This window comes from Aquila chrysaetos, chromosome 6, assembly GCF_900496995.4.
Source record: "Aquila chrysaetos chrysaetos chromosome 6, bAquChr1.4, whole genome shotgun sequence".
NCBI classification, from domain to species: Eukaryota; Metazoa; Chordata; class Aves; order Accipitriformes; family Accipitridae; genus Aquila; species Aquila chrysaetos.
In genome coordinates this window covers 13,768,038-13,794,831 of record NC_044009.1, presented here as the reverse complement: position 1 = coordinate 13,794,831, position 26,794 = coordinate 13,768,038, and the positions used below count along the sequence as shown (strand labels likewise).

Here is a 26,794-nt window from a genome sequence, read left to right as displayed (position 1 = left end):
TGAATTTAGATTCCTGGTGCTTCAGACAGAAATCAAAGCAGGATTGAATGAGGAAAGATAATTAGAGAGAGGAATTCCACCTCCACAGACTTCTTCCCTTACTCAAGGAGGGCTGATTTTATCTAAATTGCCAAAGCCGTGAGCAAATGAGAGGTGATGGGAATTATAGACTGCAGATGCTGAGACAAAGCAAGGGAAGCTTTAATTAGTGCATTTTAAGGTAGAAATTAATTTCCTGGGAATAAATTATTTGACTCAAGACATATGGAGCTTCTTAGAGGTGAACTGAAAAGCTTTTTACCTGCCAGAACCAGGGCTCACAGGTTGTATGTGTCTTGTAGAAATGAGTGACGCATCACTGGAGTCTGAAACACATGGGGGTGAATCCTCCTTTCCTTTGCATCTCTCTTTTTTAATATGGAGGAATTCCCATTGCTGCAGATTCCCACCAATGCAACAGAAAGCAGGTTTTTTTCCGGTACTCACATTTACTCGTTGAAGTGTTAGTGATGGGTCTACCATTGCTGAGGAATTGGCACTTAAGTATTGAACCTAGAGGTGCTGAAAGGAAGTTATTTTTCCTTGTGAATTCTCCTCTTATTCTCCTTTCTTAGCTCTGTTGTCATCCTTTCATCACACTTGTGCACACATAAGGACACTGGGAACCTTAAAACACTGACCTTTCTATTTTTCAACAGATTTCCACAGTTTTTCAAAGGGTGAGAGAGTGACAACTCTCTATTTGGAGGTAGATAGAGATTGCTGTTTGAATTGATGGAGCTGAAACGAAACCATTTAGCTGGGTGCTTTAATCCAGAACTCCCTGACTTCAGCAAAATTGTTCAAGCTCTGAATTATTTACATATTCTGTGTGAGGCAGTTGCTCACAAACCTTGTTGAAACAGGCAGGAGTGGGGCCAGGACCAGATCTAATGGTTATGTTATGGGAGTGCTTACAGACCCCTGATGCAGGTGCTGCACAAACACAGAATAAAATGGTTTTGCCTCTCCAAGAAAAACACTATTCTCCTCTGCTCTGAAAAGCGGGAATGAAAGCACATCGAAAGGCTGGTGGATGGACAGGCAACCCCAGCAGCACCTGTCTGACAGCTTGGGGTTTGCTGGCAGCGGTGCTCTATGTGAGATATGGGTATGACCTGGAAAATCACCCTGTCCTTTCTTCCTGGGATGAACCACCACTCGTGATCTTCCAAAAACCCTGCTCTGCTCCTGGCCAAATGTGTAAGATAACAACAGATGGGGAGAGCAGAGGTATGACCTAGTGGCTTCAGGTTGGTCTTTTTGATGAAGGGATCTAAAGTCTCATGAAAGCTAAAAAACCCCACACCCTTTCTGGGAAAACAAGTATCATGCTTTTTGGTTTTTCTAATGTTCTGGTTGCCTGTTTCAGATGTTGCTATTTTGTCCTACAGGTTAATTTGTATTACCCATGATGAATGAATGCAGTCAAGAGGTATTGAACGCTGATGTGTTTATCTTATGGCAAGATAGAAATGTTGCAAACTTGTGAGCTGCGGGATGAAATGGGCTAATTTTAGATTTGTTCCTAGCCCTCGCCATGCGAATGGTGTCGCTGCGAGCCCAGCAATGAAGTTCACTGTGTTGTAGCAGACTGCGCAGTTCCTGAGTGTGTCAACCCAGTCTATGAACCAGAACAGTGTTGTCCTGTCTGCAAAAATGGTAAGAAAGTACTGTTTTGGCTTTAACAAAGAGATATAAAGGAAACATTTTATTAAAATGTTGTTACTGATGCATGGTCAGGAGATTTGCTTCCATCGGCACAGGCCAGCGTTGGGGCTGTTACTTCTCCTTGTGCATGGGCTTCAGTTATGAGGTGGCAACTGTGAAAATTAAGGCTGCCCTTCCTGGCCTGTGTCTTCTCATTGAAGCTGATGGAATTGCTGACTTGAGTAAGGCTTTATAGGGTTGAGTCCTGGTATCGGTGATAATCGTTTCATGTCTTTGCTTTTTTCTCATAATTAGTTTAACATGAAATCAAGTATGTACGAAAAGAGAGAGTCTTTGTCCCTAAATTAAGAAACCAATGGTTATTACCTAAGACCAGGGGAAAACTCAACCAAAATCAATGGCAAAACTTCCATTGGGGCCAGTAAGACACCCACCAAGCCTGTAATGTCGTTAGTTGTATGCTGGAGTCTGTGTAGCATTGGCCCTCATTGTCCTGCTGAAACGATTTCATGAATTAGAGTCTGATTCAGCAATATTTTCAGAAGGGTTTGGGGATGACTGAAACTATCTCTCTGGAAAATAAATCTGTTTCCAAGGTCTTCCTGGTCTTGTACTGCAGCCCGTATGCACATATGTCTCTGGAAAAGCACCTTTCTCCTAACGTAGATAGGAAAACAGATTAAAAGGTGATCTAGCTTCACATAAACCTCTTCATGGCTTTCTTAACATATAAGAAGTGGCTACTTAGACTCATCATCTTGTGTTTAGAATTCACGATCCATATATATTTCCTCTTTCATACATCACCACTGCTGGATAAGAGTAATGGATTGCTTTTGGATCTAAATGAAAATGTTAACAAAGAAATAACATTTTCAATACATTTTCTGCTCTTTAAGACAGAGAAAAAGCAAGAAGTTGGAAATGCAAAATATTTTTACTAAAGGAATTGGCAAAATTTAAATCCTGAAGTGTATATTAAACCATGATTTTTACTCAAAAATGTTTTGAAAGGTTTTCATTTAGAGTTTTATGTTTCTGTTGAAAAGCAGAAAATGTTCATAGGAAATTCCATTGTTTTGTTGTTGTTGTTGATGATGAACTTCAGAGAAAAGGTATGTTAACCACCTCTAGCCACCACCTTTGCATATGGCCCGCTGCACTTGGGTGTGAGGTTTCCCATCACATTCAACAAAATTGATGTATTCGGTTGATGACTGGGAGGGGTAACACTGGCCATTGCCGTGACAGGCACTGTAGCTCAGACTCATTTACACCCGAACAAACGCTGCTCATGTGTGTTTGGTCTCTGTGTTCCCATAGCGTATAGGATAGCATGTGGAATCCCGCCATTTACGGTGGCAGCACTTGCCGATTCCTTCCCATCTGGTTCGCGTCACATGAATCCAAACAGTGAGCATCGCTCAGGCTTCCCAGGAGTGCAGACTCAAAGGTGGCTTCACACAGGTCCAGGAGCTGCTGGATTTCCCTACCAGCCCTTCACCACCATGACCATTTCCCCCAATAACCAGACTCCGCCACTTTGGGGGTTGGTGGCTTTCTGTGTTGCAGTCCCCAACACCCCTAGTGACTGGGAGTGGGCAGCATCTTTCTTCCAAAAACAGTCAGAGTGCCCAGATAACCAGGAGGAAAGGGAAGGAAGCAGCTCCGACTGATGGGAGCGAGGACAGGAGGACAGAAGGAAAACCAGCCACCCACTGAAGGGGCTCCAGGGCAGAGTGTAGAACCCTCAGCTAGAAGCCAGGAGGCTTCCTCCATGGTTTTGCCAAATTTCTCCACTCCTCTCTTCAATCATCTGTTGGAGATACAGATATAAAGTTCTCTGAAACCTGTTTTAGGCAGGGAAGTGTTTCTCACCATCCTCTTAAGAGCAGCCTGCATGCCTTGGGGATCCTGGTCTCTGGGGCCAGGGAGACTGGGGCATGCAGCACAGCTCTGAGCCAGTGGTGGATGAAGGGGAGAGGCGGTGCAGTGGTGTGGCTGTTCCTTGGGATTGAGGAGCATATCTACACGGAGGGTACTGTGGAGGGGAGCTGAACCCCTCCTTGCATCCCAGCCTGGCTGTAGGGATGAGATACGAGACCCCCCAGCTATCAGGGCTTCCTGCTCCTCCTGCTGCGGCTGGAGCTGACTGGCTAATAGTTGGCCAATGCTTGTAGTTTTGGCTTTATCCTTGACAAATGAAATGATATAATTCACACAGCGATAGAAATTGGCGCCTACTAATGTAGGCGCCAAGATTGTCACAGGGAATCTGATGAGCAAATTTTGTTACTGCTCTTGGACATGGCTCCGAGTGTGGAAGGCACCCTTCGCCTCCCTCTTACATTTTGGGAGCTTCATGTGAAAGGGTAACAGACATTGCTGTGTCTCTTCCCCCTCTGAATCCCTCAGACACATCCTGATGAATGAGGATCGCAACACTTTAAGCTCTCTGTTCATACTGAGACCATGATTTTATCTTTCGGCTCTCCACTGCAGCCAGTCAATTAAAGCTCAGTTTCACAAATGCATGAAGATAACACAAGCTGACAGACCCACTTAAATGACTGAATGCCCCCCCTTTTTTTTAATTTATTTGTTTTTTTCCTTCCATCCAGAAGCTTTTGCTTTCTACCAAGGTGGTGAAGACAGTTACAGTGCCATGTTTCAGTGTGATGAAAAGATTTTAGCTTAGTCGCAGTCCCTGTGGTCATCATTTTAGACTGGCAAACAGAAGAGCTCAAGGGGTACAGCTGTTGGGGCGGGGGGGAGTTAATCCCCAGAACAACATGTAGTGCAAATCCTCATTTCGAAAGCTACTCCTTAAAATTTTGGTAAGGAAAATCCTCATTTCAGGTTAAAACCCAGCCCTGCATCATTTGCTGCACTCTGCTAGCAGCGTGGCTTGCCTGCTTGTTTAGCTGTTGCTGCCATTAACAGGAGAATAATTTCCTCTCGATACATTCAGATGGATTTTCATGCCTTTCTTAATTATGTCTTGCCAAGGGCAAAAGTGCTGTGAAGCAGTGAAGTTAATGCAAAAATCTGTTGATTCTAACATACCTGACCTGAAGATTCATAAAAAGCCAATATCAATTTCCCTCCCTCTACCATCATTTAAGAGCAGTCTGAACAAGTGGTGTTAGAGATTTATTTCTTATTGTCAAAAGAAATAGAATTGTTATCTCGTGTTCCGCTAAATGCTGTAGCTCGTGCAAAGCTGGCTCTCCTCGGCAAGGGATACCACATTATATGTGGAGCAGGCAGAGTTCACTGGGAGGCTAAAATTTGGGGGTGAGGGAGGGTGAGGACGTTTTCTCCTTCGTGTCCCATCGTCCAATTTGTCAGAGTGGATTTTAAGGGTGATGGCTCCAGGTGCTTTGCAGCATTTCTGTCGTGGAGATGAAAGGTCGCTGGATTTCACGTTTCCTGGTAGTGACAGACTGCAGAATTATGGCCCCGAGTTGTTATTTCTAGTCATTGTGACTTCTCCAGACAAAAGTGTGTCAGCTATTGTTAACTCTCTCCTCTGCGGGATCTAAAACTTGCCTATCACTGTTAAAATCAAGCTCGTGGCTGCTACCATCTGTGCTATCCCTCCTGCCCCCCAGGTTCTCCTGCAGTTCAACGAGAACATCCATCCACTCTGCTTACACCGAAGCCTTTCTGAGCGAAAATCCCCCGCGAGGTCCCCATCCTCCTGTGCCTAGGACTGTAGACATGCCTGTCTGGTGTTACTCTTGCCTCCCCTGGCTCTTCTCACCTGACCATCAACTTTTCATTTCCAAACCTCTGCTTGTCCCTCCCCATAAGTCCATCCGCTGCTGCGGGTTGAGCCTCGTTACTGGTGGGACGTGTGGTTTTTAAAGCCCTTCCATATGCATTGCTGCAAGGTCGCTCTTTACATTTCCTTCAACCCTTTGGATGTGGTCTGGCGAGGATGCAGGGACCGGGGGGGATATCCACTGTATCGTCACCTACGTCTCTTAATCTGGTTTAATCTGTGGTCCAGATTAAATGGGTTCGTCTTCTTTGCCACCTCCAAACAACTCTCACCTACTGCTGTGCACAAAGGGAGAAATTCATTGCATTTTGCCTTGCCCAGTGCTGTTTGTTCTAGGCCAAAACCACCCACTCCCAACATGCCCTTTCTGGGGGGGGTGAGCAGATGTGCTCCAGCGGGGGGGTCCCAGGTGGCCCTGGAGGTCCTTCCTCCAATGCCATGCTGCATTAGTGACACGCCGATCTTCGCCCACTGCTCTAAGGGGGCTCAACTTCACACCACTTGTGCATCCATCCCCTGTTTGCTGCCCTGTGGAAGAAAAACCAGATGCAATTTCAAATTACCAGCCTTGCAGCTACTCAGGGAAAAGCTGGAGGTGAGTGGAGGCAAGGAAAGGGCAGTGCGGCATTCCCGGTGACCCGTGTTCTCCTGATTTTACAAAGTGCTCCTTCGGAATTGTATCCAAAAATAATCTCAACATTAGCAAAAATTCATCATCATGGGGGATTTTATGGCACAGCTGTGTCAGGGAAATTAATTTAAAAATTCCAATAAATGCCACAATAGAATTGTTAACTTCTTCTCCTCTCTAAAGTGTGAAATTCTTTTCAGAGCATTTCAAAGGCGCCTTCACCCATTTACACATACATTAATGCAATTGCTAAAATAGACTTTGCCTTGGCACTTTCATTTTCTTGAGGGATGAACAGAATAAACATTATAAATTTCTGTTTTGGGGTCTGGTTTTGCTTTTAATTTAATTTTTGTTGCCACCAATCCTCAACAAAAGAATTTGTTACCCAACAAGACAGATAAAAGCTAACATGTCCACAATGAAATACTTCCTGGCAAGTGTGCTTACTCACGTTAGCGTGGGCTTCTGGAGACATTCGTGATGAAATACTGGGCAGCAGGAAGACGTTTTGTAGATAATCTGTCACTGAGTCTTTAATTAAAGTTTTAAATTATCACAGTTGATACAGATTTCAAAGTAAAGAGTCTGATCCTGCCCTCCACACACAAGTAAAAGATCCCTTTGACCTTCAACAGATTTTGCCTCGGTAAAATAGCTTGTATTCAGGCAAAGCTCTTATGGGTATTTATTGTAATATGCTATAAATATTAATAATTCCATACAAATGTCTTCATCTTTGAGGGCATGAGCACAAAAGCGAGTAAATAATAATTTTTTTCCATGCATATAAAGCTGCATTTCTCTCTTAATTTACTGAGAATATAAACTTGCTGCTCATTATTTCTCTGTTTGAGTTAATTTGAAATAAGCATTCTGCAGCCCAGCCTGTTCCTTCCGTAACATGGTGTGTTTTGCCTGGAAAACCCCCGATGATTTTCCCAGCTCATCGAAGCTGAGGGCAACCTTTCCTTTAGCAAACAAATATGCGTTACATGTGTCCCTAAGTGAATTTTGCACACCACTGTGTAGAACAGCACCCAGGGGCTGACCTGCAAGGCTGCCTTTTCCTAGCAAGTGGTATGTAGAAATGCCTTTTTTCTAAGCAGGAGATTTTTGGAAGTCCCCAAGGGCCGAAGAGGTGTCCCTTTGGAAAAGCTCCGCTGTGGACAGCTGGGGGAGTTGGTGCCGGGACATGGGCAGGCAGCCCCCAGGCCAGGCTGTTCCAGTCCTGCCCAGCCACGCGCTGGGTGAAAATTGGTTCAGGAACTTCATTTACATTCATAAATTAGGCAGGGTTAATCCTGATTACCACTTGGGTGGGTAGACCTCCCAGGAAAATCTAGATGCCACAGAATGGGGTGTTGGTGATGCAGTCAGTGAACAGGACTCTTCTTTCTGAATCAGGGAGGCAACCAAATCAATGCCCAGGTATTGTCTTAGGGGTGCAATGTGATGTGTTTATTTTGCAAAACCCTTTGGGATTTGGGGGACAAAAGGCTCCATATAAATGTAAATTATTTATTGTATTTTAGGTGAAGGTAATGGATTAACAATGCAAGTTGTTAACCAATATTGGAAAAAAGAACTTTCCCATGTGGTCTCTATTGTTCCAAATTATCGGCTATCTTGAAAAGTGCCAAGATTTTAATATCGAATAATCCAGTGCCTGGATATTAAGTTACCTGTGCTTTATTGCATAAATATAGCTTGTTATTTATCTGCAAGATGTGGATCACTGAATCTCCAGGTCATTGTTTTGGAAAGCATCTGCTTCTAACATGATCAGTGACAAAAAAATCAATGAAGTGTGGAAAAAAATTACTAAAAGTTTGAGGAAAAAAGGAAGGTTTTGGGGAGAGGATGTTTTGTCTGCCATTTGATTATATACAACTGTTGCAGGATAACGATGACACAGAAAATGTGGCAAGAGGATGAGAGAAGACTTCATATTCATTTACTTTATGGAAAACAGTGGTTTGGAGCCATGGGGAGATTCCTTTAGAAAAAAAACAACTAAATAAAATTCCTCTTCTAATTTATTTCAGGAATTCCTGAAATGGCCAGATTTTAAGATTGCAGTTAAAACCCCTTCAGTCAAAGTCTATGCAATATGCTGATTGATTGTGCAGATGCAAGTTGAATGTGACCAGCCAAGAAGAAGATGTATCCCCCACACCGGACTTTGCTGGACTCCACGATCCTCTTCATCGGTCCCGGAGACCGAAGCCAGTGGCGTAGTGTAGCCGCATCACCCTTCTTCGTTCTTGGTGGATCAAGTATTCATGGCAGCCAGCCAGCTTTTTGGGTACTCAGTTGACCCCACCACCACCACCTCATCCAGATGTCAGGCTGAGGGGTCACGGGAAGGACCTGCTCCTCTTCGGGCAGTACTTGCCCAGCGCGTGGGGGCTGGCGGTTGTTTCACAGCTGACGCCTTAGTGCTGCTGTGCTGATGCAGCGATGCCACCCCAAATCATGAATCGGCTTCCATTTTTGCAGAGCCTGTAGAAGCCACCTTAACATTGCGATGACAGACCCCAGTGCACCGAGGCTTCATGGCCAGCTATGAAAATCAATGGTTTTGGAAGGCTGAGACTACAAAGGATGCAGTTTTGATTGTTTGTCAGCTAATGTTCTTTGTGTTTACCAACAGGAATGTAAACTGTGGTGCCCTATTAGCTCGATTAAAGGAGTGATTTGATTACCAACAGAGGAAAAAAAGGATTGATTTAAAAGCTGGTAGAAGATCAAGACTGAAAACAAGGTGGTATATTTGGGCCAGGCAGTCACCGACCTGACAAAATACTTCAGTACTTGCTTTGCTGTTCCTTGAAAAAAGAAGTCATTTCACTGAAATTTATTTTCGGTGGAGCTCGTTCACCTCCATCACTTCGGGCCAAGTGGTTAAAGGCATGTAGATGCTGAACTTGCTGATGAGAGTTAGGTATGTAAGCATCTGTCAAGAGCTAACCCCTCCATTGCTTTTGGAAATCTCCCACAGTTGGATTATCCGGATGCTTAAAAGCCCTGCTGCCTCAAGACTATGACCTGCTCGTTGTGGACACAGCTGTTGGAAGAGTCATCTAATAACAGTGAAAAGCTTTGGAAAGGTATATAGAGGTTAAACCTTCCAAAATTAGCCATCCTGGTGCTGGATAGCATCAAGGAGGGCTGAGCTGAATCTGCCACCTCCTGAAGTTTAGAAGGAGAGACTAAAAGAGGCAAGGGAGAGGAAAAGCCTTTAGAGAACAAAAAAGACACAAACTGAACAGCGCTTAATGTGATTAACTCTATCACACAGCTCAGTGCTCACACAAAGTGGGAGCTGCTGGACTGTGTAGCGTCAGAGTGACAGGGACGCTGCCGGGAAAAGCTCAATTCAAAGAGTGCTGCGGTAGGGAGCCAGCGGGACAGCAGCTCCTTTTGACCCGACTGCATGCTCACAGGTCAGCTAATGCTTCCTGAGCATTTGTGGTCTCTTCCTCTGCCCAGGAAGCAAGAAAAGGATAATTCACATATTAAACAAGGCAGGAGAAGACTCTGCCAGACAGCCGAAAGCCAGGCAGGAGCTGAAAGCCATTATCCTGAATTTGTACCCCAGGTCCTAACCATGTTTCCATGCTTCCACCCCAGCAGAGTTCAAAATTAATGTCTACAGGCACCCTAAAGAGAAGAGTCGGGGAGGATTATGAGAAACCATTTGTTGGATGGGACTTGCTCCAAAGCTCTCATTAAGCGGACACAGCTCGCAGAGATGTGGGAAACATGTTACATGGTCTGCATTGCTCTTTAAACTCAGAAATATTTATGAAGAAGCATCTGCTCATCGGTGATTGTTTCCCCTTGGGAGAATGTTGCTGAAATTTGTGTGCACAAGCCTATGGCAGTGGTAGTTCAAGATCCACTAGCATCATGATAGTGTATTGTAGAAGAGGGAGTTGGTTTGGGGTTTTTTGGGGGAAAAAGTTCCTGGATTCAGGTTGGGAAACCAGGTTCCCTTGGCAGAACACAAGCAGCCCCGGCAGTACTGAAATTAAAGCAGGTGTGGTGTTGCTATTCCCCACCTGATCAGATTCTTGGTGTAACTTAAAAGACCAAAAGTGACATTATTATCCAATTACATTGCTGTAAACCATTTTGCAGCGAGAAGCCTAAAGCCAAATCCTGAGTCTGTGTCACTTGGTGTAATGCCGGCAGCGTTGGTTTATTCTGATCTACTCCAGCTGAGGATCTGACCTGCAAGAGCTAATAGTCTTTGTGTGACTCATAGGCAAATTGCAGGAGACTGGGGTGTTTTGCATGGTCAGGCTTTCTAAAAGGATTAGATATGGGTTTGCTTTTGCTGCTCTAGAAGGTTGGGATTATTAAGCATATCTGTACGAGAAGAGTGGCAGACACTGTCTTCATGTATTTCTAATTTAATGAATGTTTAATGCTTCTTTTATTGGAGCCTACATATATGTAGAGTAGAGGACTTTAACAAGGGGTTGACTTACGTCAAATAATTGATGTTTGAGCTGCTCCTTTTACATGAAATGCAGACTTTACAGAGCAAAGAAACTGTAATGAAAATATGAATTAAAGATTAGAGCTAAGCAAGTCTGAGAAAACACAGAATTAAAAAAGGCACTTAGAAGTTTTCTCCTCCTGCTTCCTTTCCTTCCCTTCACCTTTTCTATGTCTCCATCCTCTCTGCTCCTTTGGTAGAGTCCTGCATTTCAGCCACAGCCTTCTGTCTCTTCTACATCTATGCACCTCTGTGAAGGAAATCAGTGCAGTAATGTCATTCTGGGTACTACTGTATGTTTGCACATCAGCCTAACCTGTGACGCTTGCCAACTCACCAGTGATTTCAACTGGAGAGACTAAAAAGTATTTTTAAGGTGCATTTTTCTTCATCTCTATCCCTGATTTGCTGATGGAGTGCATCTCCTGGGCAGAATGAAAATAAGTGCAAGTTTGGTAGAACCGTTTGCCAGAGACCCACAGTTTGTTACAGCACGTCCGGGTGAGGGTGAAAGACCGTTATTTATATGTGGCAGCGATACTGCTGTGTGACAGTGGTCGAGCTGTGCTGCCTGGAGGAGGTTCCTGTAGGACAGGCTTGAGGCTGGTACAGTGCCAAGAATGCCATCAGATATTGCCGGTCCCTGTTGCCCAGAGATGCTCTTCTGCCCATAAACATCAGCATCCATTTCCTTCCACCCCCTTGGCCCACCCCTCTTGGTTAGCTGTCTTCATGCTCTGGCTTTCCACGGGTGCTTTCAGCTCTCAGTGCAGGTCTATGAGCTCAGCACCACGGCATCACTCCTGCTGCCTGAGGCTTTTCTCGCCTCAATTCCTGCAGCACGTGCTGCAAAGAGCTTGGCTGGTTGGGGATAATTTCTTGCTTTCAGTGTTTGTGTTTAGAAAAACCTTCTGCAGTGTTGATCTGAATTCATACCTAAGACTGAAGAGCTTAGGCTTGGTCATCAGCAAATAAAAGCCCAGTGGAAAAGAGGCGAGGATGTGGTTTTCTTTGCTCTGGCTGGTTGGGTTGGTGTGATTCGGTTCCTCACACCTCTGGCCATATTGGTACAGCTGAATAAAGGAGGGCTGGGCAGACCACAATGGGACCCTGATTGTCAGCACTTTGTAAAGGGTGGCACATGTAAGTCGCAGCAGTCAGCCAGTGCTGTTTTAGCAGGCTCTGTGTGCTCCACCACCCAGCCGTGTCTTCACCCCAACCCCAAGGCATGTACGGCACCCTTGGTGCTAAGGGACCATCACCCGGCTGGGCTGCAGGGCCGCCCTCCTGGTAGCTCAAGTAGTCCAAAGAAATGCACACACAATAATTACGTCTCAGGGTGAAGAGGGCACCTCCTGGGGTCTGGAGGAGGTCCAAGGAGAAGTGCTGGGTAGTGAGGATGTGGCCAGTCTTTGCCACATGGCATTAGAGCCAGAGGAGAGTCTCATGCCCTGTTTTGTTTAGCAGGATAGATAAGTATAAACTCTGAGTCTCTCCACAAGAAAAGCTGCCACTGCACTCTTACCCCTTATCATTTTTGTCTCCAGAAGCACTAAGCCACCAGGAGACTTCATGTGTAGAGACTTGAGGTGCAGAGCTTAGCTTACACCTGAAATAGGGACTGGGGAGGAGAGGAGGCAGGGAGGAGGGCAGTGATGCACCCCAGGTGATACAGTAGGTCATTAGCAAAGACAGTGACAGCCCCACAGTCCTCCTAACTTCTCTCTGTGTCCTGAGGACATACTGCTTTTCTGCTGGACTGAAGGAACCCGTCCTTTGGGGTGTAGGTATTAGGTGGGTCTCATTGCTAAAGATGGTCACTCTTAGCAACCCTGTGTAGGTGTGCCTGTATTCCTTATAATTTCTTTTTGTACACAAGTTCTTGAAACTTAAAGCCATAAAAATCAGAATTTGCTCATGGTAGAAACTCAAAAAATGAAGATAAAACTCCTTCAAAACAGTATGGAAAAAAACACAGACTGGCAGTCCTACCTAGCAGAGTTTGAAATCTGCCCTGTCTGCGATGCAGTCAGGATGTGCGTCATCTAATTGTATGTATGATTCAACCTTATTACTGCACAAAAGATGTCAACTGCAGGTTAGATGTCATCTCCTGGGAAGGTGGAAGGGCAGTCAAAACTCTCCTTAGGTATCCCCGAGCTCCTACAGCCTCATCACACGTATTCTGCACCATGTGAGCAATGTTGTATTTCTTGTGCATGGAGGCTCCCCAGGTTTATTCTTTTCAGGTAAGCTCTAGGACGAGCGTATTCCACTCGTACCTGTTTCTGAAATCATAATTGCCACAAGGAATTCAGTAAGTAGTTTTAAGAAAAAAAACTTAGATATGGAACAGTCCCACAACTGATGGAAACTGGTATAACTCATTTTACGTCAAATAAGCCCCATTTTTGTCCCAGTTAAAAATGTTTTGTGCCAGGTAGTGCTGGTAGGGAAGCTCATGTTTGTTAGAATAAATGGAGCAGGAGCCGATGTGCCAAAAAGAAAAGTACTGAAGCCCTGTACAGGGATCTATTGAGAGAAATGGGTCTGTGTGAAGATGAGCACACGAAGTTCTCTCCAACCTTTCAAAGCTTGGACTTTTTTCACTGCAGCCGGTTGAGAGTATTTGAAGAAAATGGGAATATGTTGGTCAGAAAGTGCTGACTCACTGAACCGTCCCTGGGAAAAAGGCCAATTATAGCAAACTCGCTGTTTGTACATTAAAAAAGGTTGGGATAAAACCTTGAAATGATCAGATGCCCCATTTTAGTGCTTCCAAAATGAACTGACACAAATCTGGGAGGGTGGAGGGGGTGACATGGTTTTGGATGTAGATCTTTATTTTATAATTTGGAACATTTCAAATAGGGAAGACAGAAATGAAGGGGCTTTTCGCCCGATTAATTGTTTCAGACAACCTGCTCTGATTTTTATTAAAACCGAAAAGGGTTTGCGCCTTTGACTTTTCCTCCCCATTTGAGTGGGAGAGGAATAGCAGAAATAGCTCCGACTGCGATGGGAAATGTCCTTCCTGCTCAGCTCTCACCCTCGCCTGGGTAAGTAGTCAGGTCCACGATGGGATTAAAATACTCCTCTGGGGTTAGATGCCTTTGGGGCTCCCACCATCCACGCTTGGCTGGAGAGGGCTGCTGGCACCCAGCGCTTCTCGGGAAGCCCTCCGCACCTTGCAGGATCAGTCCCGCAGGCTTTGCTGTTTGCAAAATAGCACCTTGAATTGCACTTTCTCATCTGATTGAAATGCATGGGAAATGTCAGGAGGTGCGGGTGGAAGAGTCCTCGTTCGATACTGCTTCAGTACTCCTGAGTCTCATTAGCTCAGGTCAGTGCATTTGCCTGGTTTCTGGCTTATGAACCAAAATACCAGCGTGCTTTCGTGCTGTCCCCTCTCAGCTCTCACCGCATACAGAAGGGACTACAGAAACCGGGGAGTAAATAATCCCCCCGTCAGCTCCTCGGGCTGTGTCTGAGCAGAGGCTGGGGAACGCACTGCAGCCGACATGCAGCGTTTCGGTGCTGAGCCAGCTCAGTTCGCAAGTCAAAGGCTCTGATTTCAAGAGGGCCGAGCCAACGTTGGGTGTTCTGTCCAGAAAAGCCTTGTTCTCTGATCTCTGACTCATCGCAGCCACCGCTGACGTCCAAGGGACTCCTTCTGCATGAGGATTATTCATCTGAACCAGGTCCACAGCAGCATCCGATGTGTCATCCCTTATCTCCCAGCAAGCAGAGGCTGGCAGTCGCGTGGGCAGCGTGGGCGCCAGCCCCTTCCCAATGGCACGGCAGTCGCAGACCTGCCTGCTGGGTTACAGATCAGGGCAGTGGCTGCCAGCTATTGATGAATGAATTTAGCTTGCTTTTGTTTGACACGCTTCAGTTGATGTGTGTGAGGCTCTGGTACCCTTGCTGTGCTACAAGGAAAGTGGTGAGAGAGAATTTTTGGTTACTTTTCAAGCTGTGTCAAACGAAAAATAAATGTATTATTACAGGAAATGTCAGATGATAATTATCAAGGACTTGGAAAAGTGCGATTAAAAATGGAAACATGTCCACAGTAGTAACAATCATATATATTTGCTATGTTTTGCACAGAAACCACGGTTTTTTCTTGGCTACATTTGTGCCCCCCCTAGAGAGCAAATACACTGTGATCCAGTTCCTGAGACTGGTGTAAATTGGCCTGGCTGCCTTGCTCCAAGAGAAACACCCGTGCTTTTTCAGTAGCTGAGGATTTGCCCCCCCCCATCTCTCATTTGTCCTAACAGCTCGACAACAAAGTTGCTAGAAGCAAAAATAGCCAGGGCCAGTTCCTGCGCCCGTATAAGCCGGCCTCAAGCCCTCCAAATTGGGGGGTGCTGCTGCCGTCGCCCCTGCGAGGCAGCGCTGCCCCTTGGGACGAACGGTGAGTCCGAACGGCGAAGTTACAGCCAGCCGTCCTCCCAGGGTGCATTTATCTGTGAATGGAGCTTGCTCATCTGGGCTAGGATGACCTGCACAGCACCCCCTCCCCGCTACATTGCTGCTCTGTGTTCTGTGGTTTGCTGCCATTTTTTGCCAAAAAGATCTTGCCAAAATCTGAGTTAGAGACTGAGAAACGCAGAGGGGCTGTGCTTGGTTCAGTTTTCCCGCTGCTTGGTGTGAACTTCCCAGAGCTCCTTCTTGAACAGTTTCACCCATACTTGAGGGACTTCCCTGCCCAAATGGCCCCTTGGGTTTCCCAAGTGGGTCAACCTGTGAAATAAAGGTGATATTACTTTTCTTGACAGATTTAGCCTAACTTGTATCTATGGATCTAAAGGCTAGAGGAGTGGCGATGGAAGGGGAATGGCCTTGAAGGAAGGAATTGTAAGGCCCCAGCAACAAAACCAGGACTTCCCTTACTCCTCTGTTGCATGCAGTAGTGTTTTTTGTGGTTTGCATTGCCCCTTCTCCCCTGCTTGTTTTCTCCATCTCAGGGAAGTGCTGCCTGCGCTTTCCCTCCTTGGGTTCACATGTGAGCAAGCGAGAAGCTCCTCTCCTAATCGCGGGTTAAACAAAGCACCTTGGCCATCCTGTAGCCAGAGATGAGATTAGAGGAGACCACCAGCTAACTGGGAGCAGCGGCAGTGATGCCGCTTGGCAGGTTCACGTGGGATGCTGACAGGCACCAGCAGATTGGCCGGGACAGTCTGTGCCCACCAAACAGGCTGGGCTCTCCCTGCCTTGTGGATGCACTGGGGTTTCAAAGCAGCGTATGAAAGCTTTTCCTTCTTGGAATAGGATTTGCCAGATGTGAAGGTGATGCTCAAGGTGCGTGAAGGAAATCGGTACATTTTGTCCTCCTGACTGAGGATCGGGCTTTCTAGGCATAGCCTGCTCTGGTACACAAAACGTTAGCATAGGGAAGTCTGCAGTAAACCAAGTATTGGATGTGCTGGTTGAATATAGACTCCTAGGTGGGGCCAGCCCAACGGTTCTCCATCGCTGTATGTATTAATAGGCAGGTCACTGCCATGGGGGGGGTCACCAAAGGGACTACATAGCATTGGCTTTTTGTTTTCTACTAATCTGTTGGGGGAAAAAAAAATTAAATAAAATCCCCCACATCATAAGCTCATTATATCCAAAACTTTCCCAATTGGTAAGGTCAAAGCAGCAGTGAGTCTGGCGGTGCTTGCAGGCATGGCACCTTTTAATGTCCTTTTAGTAATGGCACCTTTTATAAGGCGTTATTGCTGTCTTTGTGGGGTCTGGTACACCCCTGTCTTTCAGTGTGACCCCCACTGCTATCAGGAGGAAGTAACCTCCTGGCGAGGGGCTGGCAGTGAGTCTCTGACCCCTTGCCTATAGGAAGGAGCCTTTCTGGCAGCGTCCGATAGGTAATCCTGACAAATGACGTAGGCACCATGTCGCTGGGTGGCATCGATAACATGTCTGATATGCTGTAGTGTCTAGTTGTGCATTTCAGCTCGTGGTGGCTGAGTTTTTACATTTCTCAGCTGAAATCAGCTGCTGCGTCAAGGATTTTGGCTGTGCACCCCAGGAGAGGATCTCTGGGGCAGAGCAACACCCCACACTTGGACATCAGCAGCCACAAAGTCACGGTTGCTACTTCAACTTAGTGCAGACAGGCAGCCCACATGTTAGGAGTGACATTTTCCTTCTTTTGTGTCTCCAGATCAATCAGTGCCAGTGTGAGGCTCATTTATTTGTCCCCCCTCGTGTCATCCTGCCCCTAAGGTTTCACAGGACCTGTCCTGGTTTTTCTCCCAAAATTTTCCTGCTGAGAAGCATCTTCCATAAAGACAGCAGAGTTTATTCACTGAGTTTGGCAATCACTTCACGGCCCAGGGAAGAAGGATGCAAAATAAGAGTCAGGGGCGATAAATAGATGCTGTTTGCTCTCAAAAGAATCCGCTGGAGGTTTACCCAGCCCTGGCCTGTGCTCTTCATAAGTAGTCTCGCTGGCTGATGGTTCACTTGCGATACGGTGCTTAACAGCCCCGTTCTGCAGCATATGTGCTCGGCGCATCCATAACGCACCGTTCATTAGGGAGCTGGGCCGGGCTACCAGCGGCAAAAGTCAGCTCCCAGCCAGCCAAGCAGCACTAGCCACTAGCAACGAAAAGCCTCCGGCCTCGTTTTATCTCTCGGCACCGTAATTGGTGGCTTTTAATTAAGGCAGAAGGCAGTCGGTTGCGGAGGGTGCAGGAGGGGCAGGGATGCTGGGAGTATTGGCTGTGGTATAAATCAGAGACTGGGGGGAGGAGGAAGGGAAGGCGTACACAGCAAGGGTGCCTGGCGTGACAGCACAAATTGGCTTTATTTAGACATCAGTGCCCCTCCTTTCCCTCCGCTTTTTTCCAGCGAGTACAAAAAGAGCCAAAAATAAACCTCCTTGGGCCCTACTGCAGGATCTCAGCTGCGGTAGGGAAGGGAGCTGTCTTGAAAGCGCTGGGGCGATGCAGTCTTTAAAACAAACATTTCCGTGGCTTGCTTCTGAGATTAAAACCCTTTCTGAGACAGCGATGCTGGTTATTATAGCCCTGTGGATGCTGACTTTCTCACTGCGATCGCTGCGGAGGAATGAAGAGGAGCAAATTTTTAAAAAAGCAAAGGGGAAGGAATGCAAAGCCAAACTAATAGAGTAACTTCTGGTGTTGGCAAGTTTTCATCTTCCAAGGTCAGCCCTGATTTCATTTGGAGACTGCTTTGCTCTTTTTAGCAGTTTTGGCTATTGCAGCCATACATACAAAGGACCATCTGGAAATCTGTTCCCAACTTTAGCAAGCGTTAACATCGAGTTGCCCTGAGCCCGTGTTTGCTCGCTGGCTGCAGCGTCTCCGTGTTGAGCTCGCTTGGGCTTCCGCTCGTATCCCTGACACGGCAGGGACTGGGTACAGCCCCGTGCACAGAACTCAAGCAGGCAGGGTGTGCACAAAGCCGTCGAGCTTCCCCAGGAATTTCTGCCCTCCTTTAGTTGTGGGGTTTGGGGCTGGTCTGGATTTTGGGGTGCTTTTTTTTCCAGCTTTTTTTAGTGCATGTAGTTGTTGAGCTCAGCTTTTGTTACATGCATTCAAGAGTATAAGAGCGTGTTTCATTTCCCAGATTAGAAAATGCTCAGAGGTATAATCAGGTCCTTCCACCGTATTTAATTATCCATAATTAAAGGCATCTACACAAAGCTCCAGATTTTCAAAGACTATTCTTGTGTTACATTGCTAATGAATTAAGTAATTAATTGGCACTGAAAAAATACAATAGGAAACATCAATCTTTTTAAAAGTAAAGCATTTTTTTAGGTGTTTTATAAAATCGTTAACTTGTATCAGGTCAGTAGCTGTTCTAATGTCTAAATCCCCTTTCTGGCTTTAAAAAAATTTCTGAAGGACAGAATGAACGCAGGAAAAACAAGGCAGGGAGTACTTGCTAAAGAGTGTGGAAACCCTCAGAAATGGGGAATTTCATTTGGAAGTCATTGTCCGTCCCTTTGCTGCTCTGTCCCACAGTTCCTTCCCCCTGCCAGTAAGGTCTGAACCAATTTCCATCACATTTGAGAATGCAGCTTGCAGCATCGAACCCGTCATGTTCCTGCAAGTTTTGTTAAAAATAGTTGTCTGCTGGGTTTAGTTTTAATAACCCGCATCCCCTCAAGCAGGGCACTGCTTCCGTGCCTCAGTTTGCCCTGTGCACTTCCCTGCCCCACAGGGATGCTGTGATGATAACAGGCTCTTGGTTGCGAGCCATTCAGATACTGTGGTGCCACCAAGACCAGAGAGTGAGTAATAGTTTTACCCAGTAATTAAGTAATAAAAGCAGACCGGCAGAATGAAGGGTAACGAAGCACTCACTCTGAAAATCTGGGGGGGAGGGATGCAGAACCACATATGTCCACCATAAATTTTCCCCGGCCTTTAGTCATTCCTAGCTGCTACCTTACAGTGCAAAATAACTATGCCATCCTGGCACATCAGCATAATATCACATGGCATCTGCTGGAGTATAAAAGCTCACATAGATTGTGGTAATGCATTTTGTAGTGGCACCCAGAATTATTAGCAAAGGAAAGGATGATCCTTTTCCATTTGATGATTTCATTAAATGCAACTATTCACATGCAAAACCAGCACCACTCATTTTATTTTTATTAGCAACCTGACTCTTTGCACGGCACCATCAGAAAGCATTGTGGAAATGCCATGGATACCATTAAATTCAGGTAGCATAATGGGCCCTCGGAAGAGCAAAATCTGGGGGACAAAACATGGATTAAAGCTGCTTCTGCAGCTGTTGGAGAAATTAGGGCAGGTTCCAGCAGAAGGGTTTAGGAGCCTGTTTATTCCAGAAGCACCAACCTCTGCGCGTCTCATCTGTCCATCAGACCAAAGTGTGCCCATCCTTGCAGTGGTTTGCTCTCCCCATGTGTGCCCTCGAGGTCCATCCATCCTGCCCCTTCCTCCTCCTCCTGTTCCCTCAGGAGCTGCAAATTTTGGCACAGCAGCACTATGTCTTGTCTCTCTAACACCAAGGTTATCAGTTGCTTGGGGTGGGGTTGGAGGGTTTTTTTTTTTCTCGAGTTTCCTTTTCCATGTCCCAGGCAAGTAATTAAATTCCCCACACAAATTAAGAAACTATATTTCTGCCATTGTGGTTATTCCCTTTCTCCAGGTAATCAATCATTTGTACGGATTTGCATTGAAGTGGGAGCTCTGCCACTGCAGCCCAACCTGAGTTTATACAGGTGAAAAAAAGGCAAATCCAAAGGTCGATGCCACTTGGCTCTGTTAAACGCCCTCCAGAAGAGTCCATCCTTTGACTAGAAGGGGAAGCTTTGGTGATTGACTTAGACTTTTAGCTTTTATACACGTACGTGTTCATTAAATTCACCTTTCACTTGGGTCTTGCCTGCCTGCGGCTAGTCATTTCTGTGACCATCCTTGTGGAGGCCAGGAGGATGGGAATGGTGGTGAAGACGGCAGGAGATGGGCTTGCTGTGTCACACAAAGTGTGAAAATGGGGTTCTGTTTAAAATCGGCAGCAGAAAACCCAACAACTCAAACACGAGCCGAGAGTATAAAGCAATGATTTCAGCAGCTTTCTCTTCTAACATGAAAAGTTTTTGCTTTGCTTTGAAGTTCCGTTTCTAACACGATCCCACGTTCAAAACCTTCATCAGAAAAATCTGTTGCTAGGTAGAAAAAAAAAGGGGGGACCATGCTGATGCTCTCAAAAAGTGTCACATTTCATTTCACAACGGTGGAAAGGCATAAAGGCATTTTTCTACCAACTGACACGTTCCCACAGTCATCTGGATTGCGATGAAGCTCTGTTTTTCAGACAGGAGCTGAAGGTTCATCCTGAGCATGTGGTTTCTTCCCCTTCTTCCCCCTGGTAAGGGGTTTGCGCAGAGGTTTACCCATACCAACAGGCAACTATTGCTGCGACTAATGTGTATGGTGGTGCGACTGTCATCATGCATTAACCGCTGTAGTTTCATTATCCAGCAGTGGGTTGGGTTTTCAGTAGACTGCACATCTAAATGCACAACTCAGATAAATGCATAGTAATCCTGGTTCTTCCTCCCCCAGCCCCCCCATTTTGCATTTTATTCCTCCTGTTTTATACAAAATTAGCACTGTCACAGTTTCCACTTCATTTATGACTGATATGAAAAAACCCACCCCATAAAACATCATGCACAGCTGTAGTGACCAAGTTAGATTCAATTCTGGCTTTATATTGAGTTGACATGCAGCCAGCTCTCTTCCATACATCATCTGTGATTGCAGTTAAGGATGAAATACTGTTTTAATTCTTACACCAAATGTGGGGTTTTTTTCTGAAGAAAAAAGACATAAAAATGTTAAAATGGGCCATAAAAATCATTAAATTTTCACACCGAGCACAACCAAGAGGTGAATAAGTTGGCTAAAAGCTCAGAAGACCCAGAGAAAAAGTCCCGGTTGTTATTCTTTTGTTGTTAACCTTCGCCTTTGAATGGACATACCCAGGCAGAGAGTGAAGACCTGGTACTTTGGCAATCGAGGGCTATTTTGCCACTAGCTTCCCTAGGTAAGGGTTTCCCCTCACGTCTGCATGGGCAAAGAGCTGCTGCTCCCTGCCGGTGTCCAAGGACGGTGCCTTGCACCATTGCAGTGGGCAGGATGAACATCCAGCCAAGTGCCGGCCCCGTTTGCCACTCTGCATCCCAATTCCTTTCTTGGGTGATGCGGGAAATACCGGCTATACGGGCACAATCACCGGGACCAAGCCTGTCCCACGGCGCGCGTTGTCCCATGGCTGCTCTTGGGACGCAAGCTGGCAAGGTGAAGGCAGCAGAAACACAATGGCACATTATATATATACACCCTCTGGATATATATTTCTTCACTTACAGGTTTATTCTCTTGGAAGATCCAACTTTTCCTGCCTTTGGCTGCTGATTTTACCGGTAACATTGTCAGCTGGTGTGATATTTTAATGGTAGTTTTATTAATTGATTTCTTCTAAATTAACCTGTTTGATACCAGCTCCAAAAAAAGGCACCTCACCTTATTTGCCATGTTTGAACCATTAAAAGAATTAATGTACCTTCTGTGCTGTTGGAGTTCATTTGGGGAAATATCTATTTAGACAACTTTTTTAAAGCCTATTACTTACCTGAAAGGTTATAATGGCCTAGGAGTAGGTTTCATTGCCTGCAATTAAAATCTACCTATATTTTTGAAAAAAATCTATGGTATTCTCCCAAAGCTTTATGCTGTCTGCAAAGAGATTTTTAAGAGCTAATCCTTTTCGTTTGGTCAGATAAATGTTGAAACATGCATTTCTCACTTAATAGATGGTTATTGCTGTCTTTGAGGTGTTACTATTTTCCTTCTTCAACCTTGAATGTACACAGTAAAAATCTGATTCAAAAAAGCTGTTTTATATGCACGGTATCTGCCTGTGCAATGCTGAGCACCTTGTCTGTGTGGGTTTTTTACCATAAGCTAAACTTCTCAGTGCTGATTAAGGTATTTGCACACGTAGATCCTTTTAAAATGAAGAGGAATTTGGTGTGCAAGTCCCATAGGTGACTTCTTTGAAAATGCCAACCTGCATTTTATATTTAAGGGAGGGGGAAACCCTATATTTAAGGCTAGGTCTGTAGCCCTGCGATTTGCTCTTCTGCTGTCTGAGAGCTGCTCCTGACGTATGCCGTGCATTGGCTCCTCCGTGACTTTGGTGGCAGTGATTCAACTTCAATGCTGCTCTCAATTTGGGTGTATTATTCAATCAGCAGAGTGGGTAAATGATTATGAATTTGATATTAGCTATTAATTTGCACTGCCGCAATGCCTCACCCTGCTGGTCAACAGTCCATAGCTCACTACTGGATTAGAAACCCAATAAAATGGGGAAACTGGGGTGGAGCTTTTGCAGGGAGTTTGAAGTACACTCAGATGTGCTCCCAGCTTTGATTTTGGTGCACTTGGGATCAGAAATAGAGAGGCTGGATGCATGGGCTTGGGGAAAATGCCCATACAATGAGGCAAATAGTCTAAAGCAGCGCGAAACATACTGCTCGCCCTATTTTCTTCAGTGTGCCCAGATCAGTTTTATTAGAGTATCTGCACTAGTCTTGGATTGTTAAAAACTGATTAAAAAGGTTCGTTCTCACAGCTGAGACTCCCCACAGTTTGTTATCGTAACTCAATCCACAATATTCTTGCTGGAGGAAAAGTTCCGCTCCTTCTGGGCTTTAACCTTGGGAACTGCCCAGTTTGGCATTCCCTTGTACCCACCAGTGGCAACGTCGCCTGTCAGTCATTGGCACCGCTGATCTGATTTCTGCAGAAATTGTTATGATTTCTGCAGATGCCTGTACTGAACATGTGTTTTTCTCCATCATCTCCATGCTGTCTTCCCCACAGCAAGCCATGCCAAATGTCTAATCTAGGGCTTTGCTGCCGTCCCAGCGTGGGCAGTGCTGTGTGTCAGAAAGCAAAACAATGTCGCTGCCCAGGGATGGACAGGTTGGAGGTGACCATCAACCTTGGGCTTGGTCCCCCATCGTCATGTTCATCCCACAAGCACAGCGGATGAAGAGAGAAGTGGGGCTGCAATTTTCAGCTGGTGTTTTTTAACTGTCGAAGAGCTGCTGTCTCTATTTAACTTGCTGAGTGATAATCTGAAGCCTGTCTGGACAGCTCAGATCTGTATCGGTTCTGGTAGAGGTCACCGCTTCTAAACAGACTGCTTTTAAATTGCACCCATAGATCTTCCTTGCGCCAAAACATTTCTGCTCCAGTATTTAGTGATGCCTGAAGTTATGTCTCCACATCAAATTAAGTAACTGCACTATCAATAAGGAGGAGTAATGTGGTGTATTCCCTTCTGGATGTCTCCCTGGCCCTCATTTGTTTGCTGCTCCTGATTAAGATGGATAACGAGCTATCGGTAATTTTCTAACCACGGTGCAAAGCAGTGAGGATTAAATCACTCTGTGTCACTGGGAGCCAGGTCATAATTTAGGGAACTCGAGTGGGTCCCCTGCATTCATTAGACTCCAAGGCAGTGGATTCTTGGGGTTGTCTGAGCAAAGTCCAGATGATGTGAACACCAGTGCATGGGGAGAACCAGAAGGTGACATGGGGCCACCAGGAGATCCCTGTCCCGCTGGGCTGGCTGAGAGCTGCACTTGTGTTTTATCTTATTTATTGTGCTGGCTTCATCACTGGCAAAAGTCAGTGGAAAGGCTCCTGTTGCCCTGAATTTAGCTTTTCAGCTCCATCTTGCCTTTTAATGCACTCCTTTTAATGATGTGGCTTGCTTAGAGTGAGCAACTTGGATTTAGATTGGAGAAGGATAGTGCAGATATATATATTTTTTTTTTAATGCAGAGATTAAATAACTTTTAGGCATCTTCAGGCACCCAGCAATGTGAATTGTGGCTGGAAAAATCTCTCATATAAATAGGCAGTGTTTCAGAAGGGCTGTTAGCATCGTCCTCTGAGAAGTGAAATACGCAGGAACGATGGAAAAGAGCTGCAGATCAGCTTCGGAGGAGATTAATTCTTTGGGGCAACAGTGTGCAAGATTGAAAGCTCATGGATGGCTAGGAGATACCACCAGTTGACTCCAGGGAGCTTTTAGCCAGAGCCAGTGGGGTTTGTCCACAAATAAAAAAAAGAAAAGGCTCTCATTTTGCAACATTTTAGACAACAGAGTGAAATTGGGGACATTTACTGGAAGTGCCATCTCTCCGTGGGTGGCTGGAGAAGGTTTCAAAGGAAGAGAGAACCTTCCACCTTGGGGTCACCTCGAGGAGGTGACACTTGTTACCATGACTAAGAGCCATCATCCTGCAATACTCTGCCTAAAAGTGGAAACATCCCAGGCAGAAGGTGGCCTTGTCGCAGAAACATCACTTGGTCCATCGTTGCATGTATCCATATTTTGGTTCCTTGCAGCAAAGAGGGAAGGAGTGACATACCTACGTCACCAGGAGCTCTTTGCACTGACTGCGCTGGTGAAGGAGGACCGGAGCAGGCTGAGATTTGGTGGAAAAGCTCACACGAACCTCCTGTCCTTCCAGGAAAACACTGGCTGAAAGCAAATGAACAACAAAAAAACAGGCTGTGGGAAATGTATCTTTCAAACTTCCTTGGCTTTGCTTATATGTATATATACGCATACCTATTTGCTTCAGGTCTATGAAACACTGTGGGGATTGTAAAATATCAACAGCAACCAAAAAAAGGGGCCCAGAGCAATTCCTGAGCTTTTGAATGGCAGAGGGGCCGGGGGGCTGCTGGGGCCATCGCTAGCCCCGTGCTCACTCACATCTCCTCCTCAAAGCTTTCCGGGCCTGCCTTGGGTTTTGTCCCTCAACTCGTGGGGGAGGATGGGACGAAACCCACAGCAATTTCATCCCAGCATCCGCTCACTTGTGGGCGTGTTGCCAAAAAACCAGCGCCTCTTTTGCCTTCTTCCCTGCTGTTCACCACCCACCCCACCGCGAGACGGAGCTCCCTCGCCTGCCAGATGGAGACGCCGCGTTTCTGGCAGCTGCCACACTGGGTAGGCTTCCTTATACCCGCGGGGTGTTATTGCCATCCAACAGGTCTGCGGTGGTGCGGGGTGGGATGAGCAGACGATGGCTTGTTTGTGCTGGTGACCAACTTTCACCTACCCACGCTGAAAACATTGACGTGCTCCAGCACGCAGCGCTTCCAAGTTGAGACGTGCAGCCGATTAGCATTTGGGGTGGCAGATGGCTCTGCAAAGTGTTTTGCTTACGGCAGCGAGGACTGACACCTCCAGCATCCCCCTGCCTGCTCGCTGTAGGGATTTTTAATTTGCAGCGCTGAGGCTGGCGGGGTTTGGTAGGCTCAACTCCTAGTCCCTCCTGAAGATGGAGCAGCATCCAGATTTTATTGGGGTGGTGGCTGAGGTGTTGATGCAGCTTCCATGTTAGTGTGCAGGCAGTTTAGGAGAGTGCATCTGCTGCCGGAGAGGGTGAGCGGGCTGCGAAGGGGCTTTCAAAGTCTTGCTGGTGATTTGGATGGGGGCACTGACCTGAAACCGTCCTGCTTCTAGCCCTGCAGGAGCCTTTGTGCAGGTGGGGTGGGGTTGGACTTGGGTTGTAGGGGAGTCCAGGGGAGGATATTTTCACCTGGTGTATGTATTGGGAACGTGTGGGATAAACAGATGTCCTCTAATCTGCAAAGAGCTGTGTCCTCCATAGCCTGAGGGACATGGACATCACCTCTGGGTCCAGGGAGGAGGCAGAGCCACAGTGTACTCCTCTCCCTCCTGCCACCACCAAGAAGCAGCTAGCCACAGACCAGGGATCAGACCTGGGTGTTATTGGCGTGTAAACTCACACCTGCCTAAGCCATAGTCATGGCAGCCCTGTTTCCCACACACCCTCAGGCTTCAGCCATGCTCAGCTTCGGCCTCTTTCTAACACAAAAAAAGCTCCAGGATTGTTATCTTTTGGTGGGGTTTTCAGCCTCCCCTGCAGAGCATCACCAAATTTAATTTTCAACAAGGCAAAGCTCAGCATCGGCAGCTGACTTCTTTATGTCTGACCTCCAGCTTCACCCGCTGCCTTCTCCTCCCCCCCTCCCCAGGTGAGGGGGCAGGCAGTCTCAATACCAGGCAGCAAAAACAAGACTTCTTCCCTTCTTGACTCGTTAATTAAAGCCACAAATTGAGCTCTTTTGTTGCAATCCAAAGTGATCGCATAAATAGCATTGACAGAGCTAAATGAACATTTGAAAATATCCTGCAGGATCAGCAGAGAGGAGCTGTGTTAACCTCCAGAAACAGGGGCCGTCATTAAAAACAAGATGCTGTTTTTTCTTCCCCACCCTGAGCACAGAGTTCAGCCTGGACTTGGAAAAAGTCCCAAGGTGCAGGCAGCTGGTGATTTCTGCCCTCTGCGCCAGAGCGTGGGGATCACTTGTATTTCTGCTGTGTTTTGCCTCTTTCTCTGTTGGGGAGTTGTCCACGAGCATCCTTGTATGGTCTTCAGGGTGTAATCCTCACCTGGTAGTTGCTTTGCAAGTGGTTGTTTCAGCTGAGCGGTGCTGGGAGTGCTGGACACCGGCACTGGAGACCTCATGGCTTATGGTATGGGATGGTAATGGTGAAGACTATGAGATACTTG

At 46.2% G+C, this 26,794-nt stretch overlaps 1 protein-coding gene across 4 annotated transcripts in view; it reads left to right on the top strand.

Moving 5' to 3' along the window:
- The window catches only part of VWC2L (von Willebrand factor C domain containing 2 like), a 52,389-nt gene that overhangs the window by 19,121 nt on the left and 6,474 nt on the right, over positions 1–26,794 (top strand). Inside the window, exons 3-4 of one of the 4 annotated variants that reach the window (XR_003923951.1) lie at positions 1,572–1,701; positions 8,177–9,241. Coding sequence is in view for 3 of the 4 variants with exons in the window: in XM_030018162.1 (XP_029874022.1) it covers positions 1,572–1,701; positions 10,839–10,894 (186 nt within the window). In the remaining variant the exon portion in view is untranslated. Of the gene's footprint in view, positions 1–1,571; positions 1,702–8,176; positions 11,898–26,794 lie in introns of those variants that run through there. The other 3 variants (XM_030018164.1, XM_030018162.1, XM_030018161.1) reach the window with 3 other exon arrangements.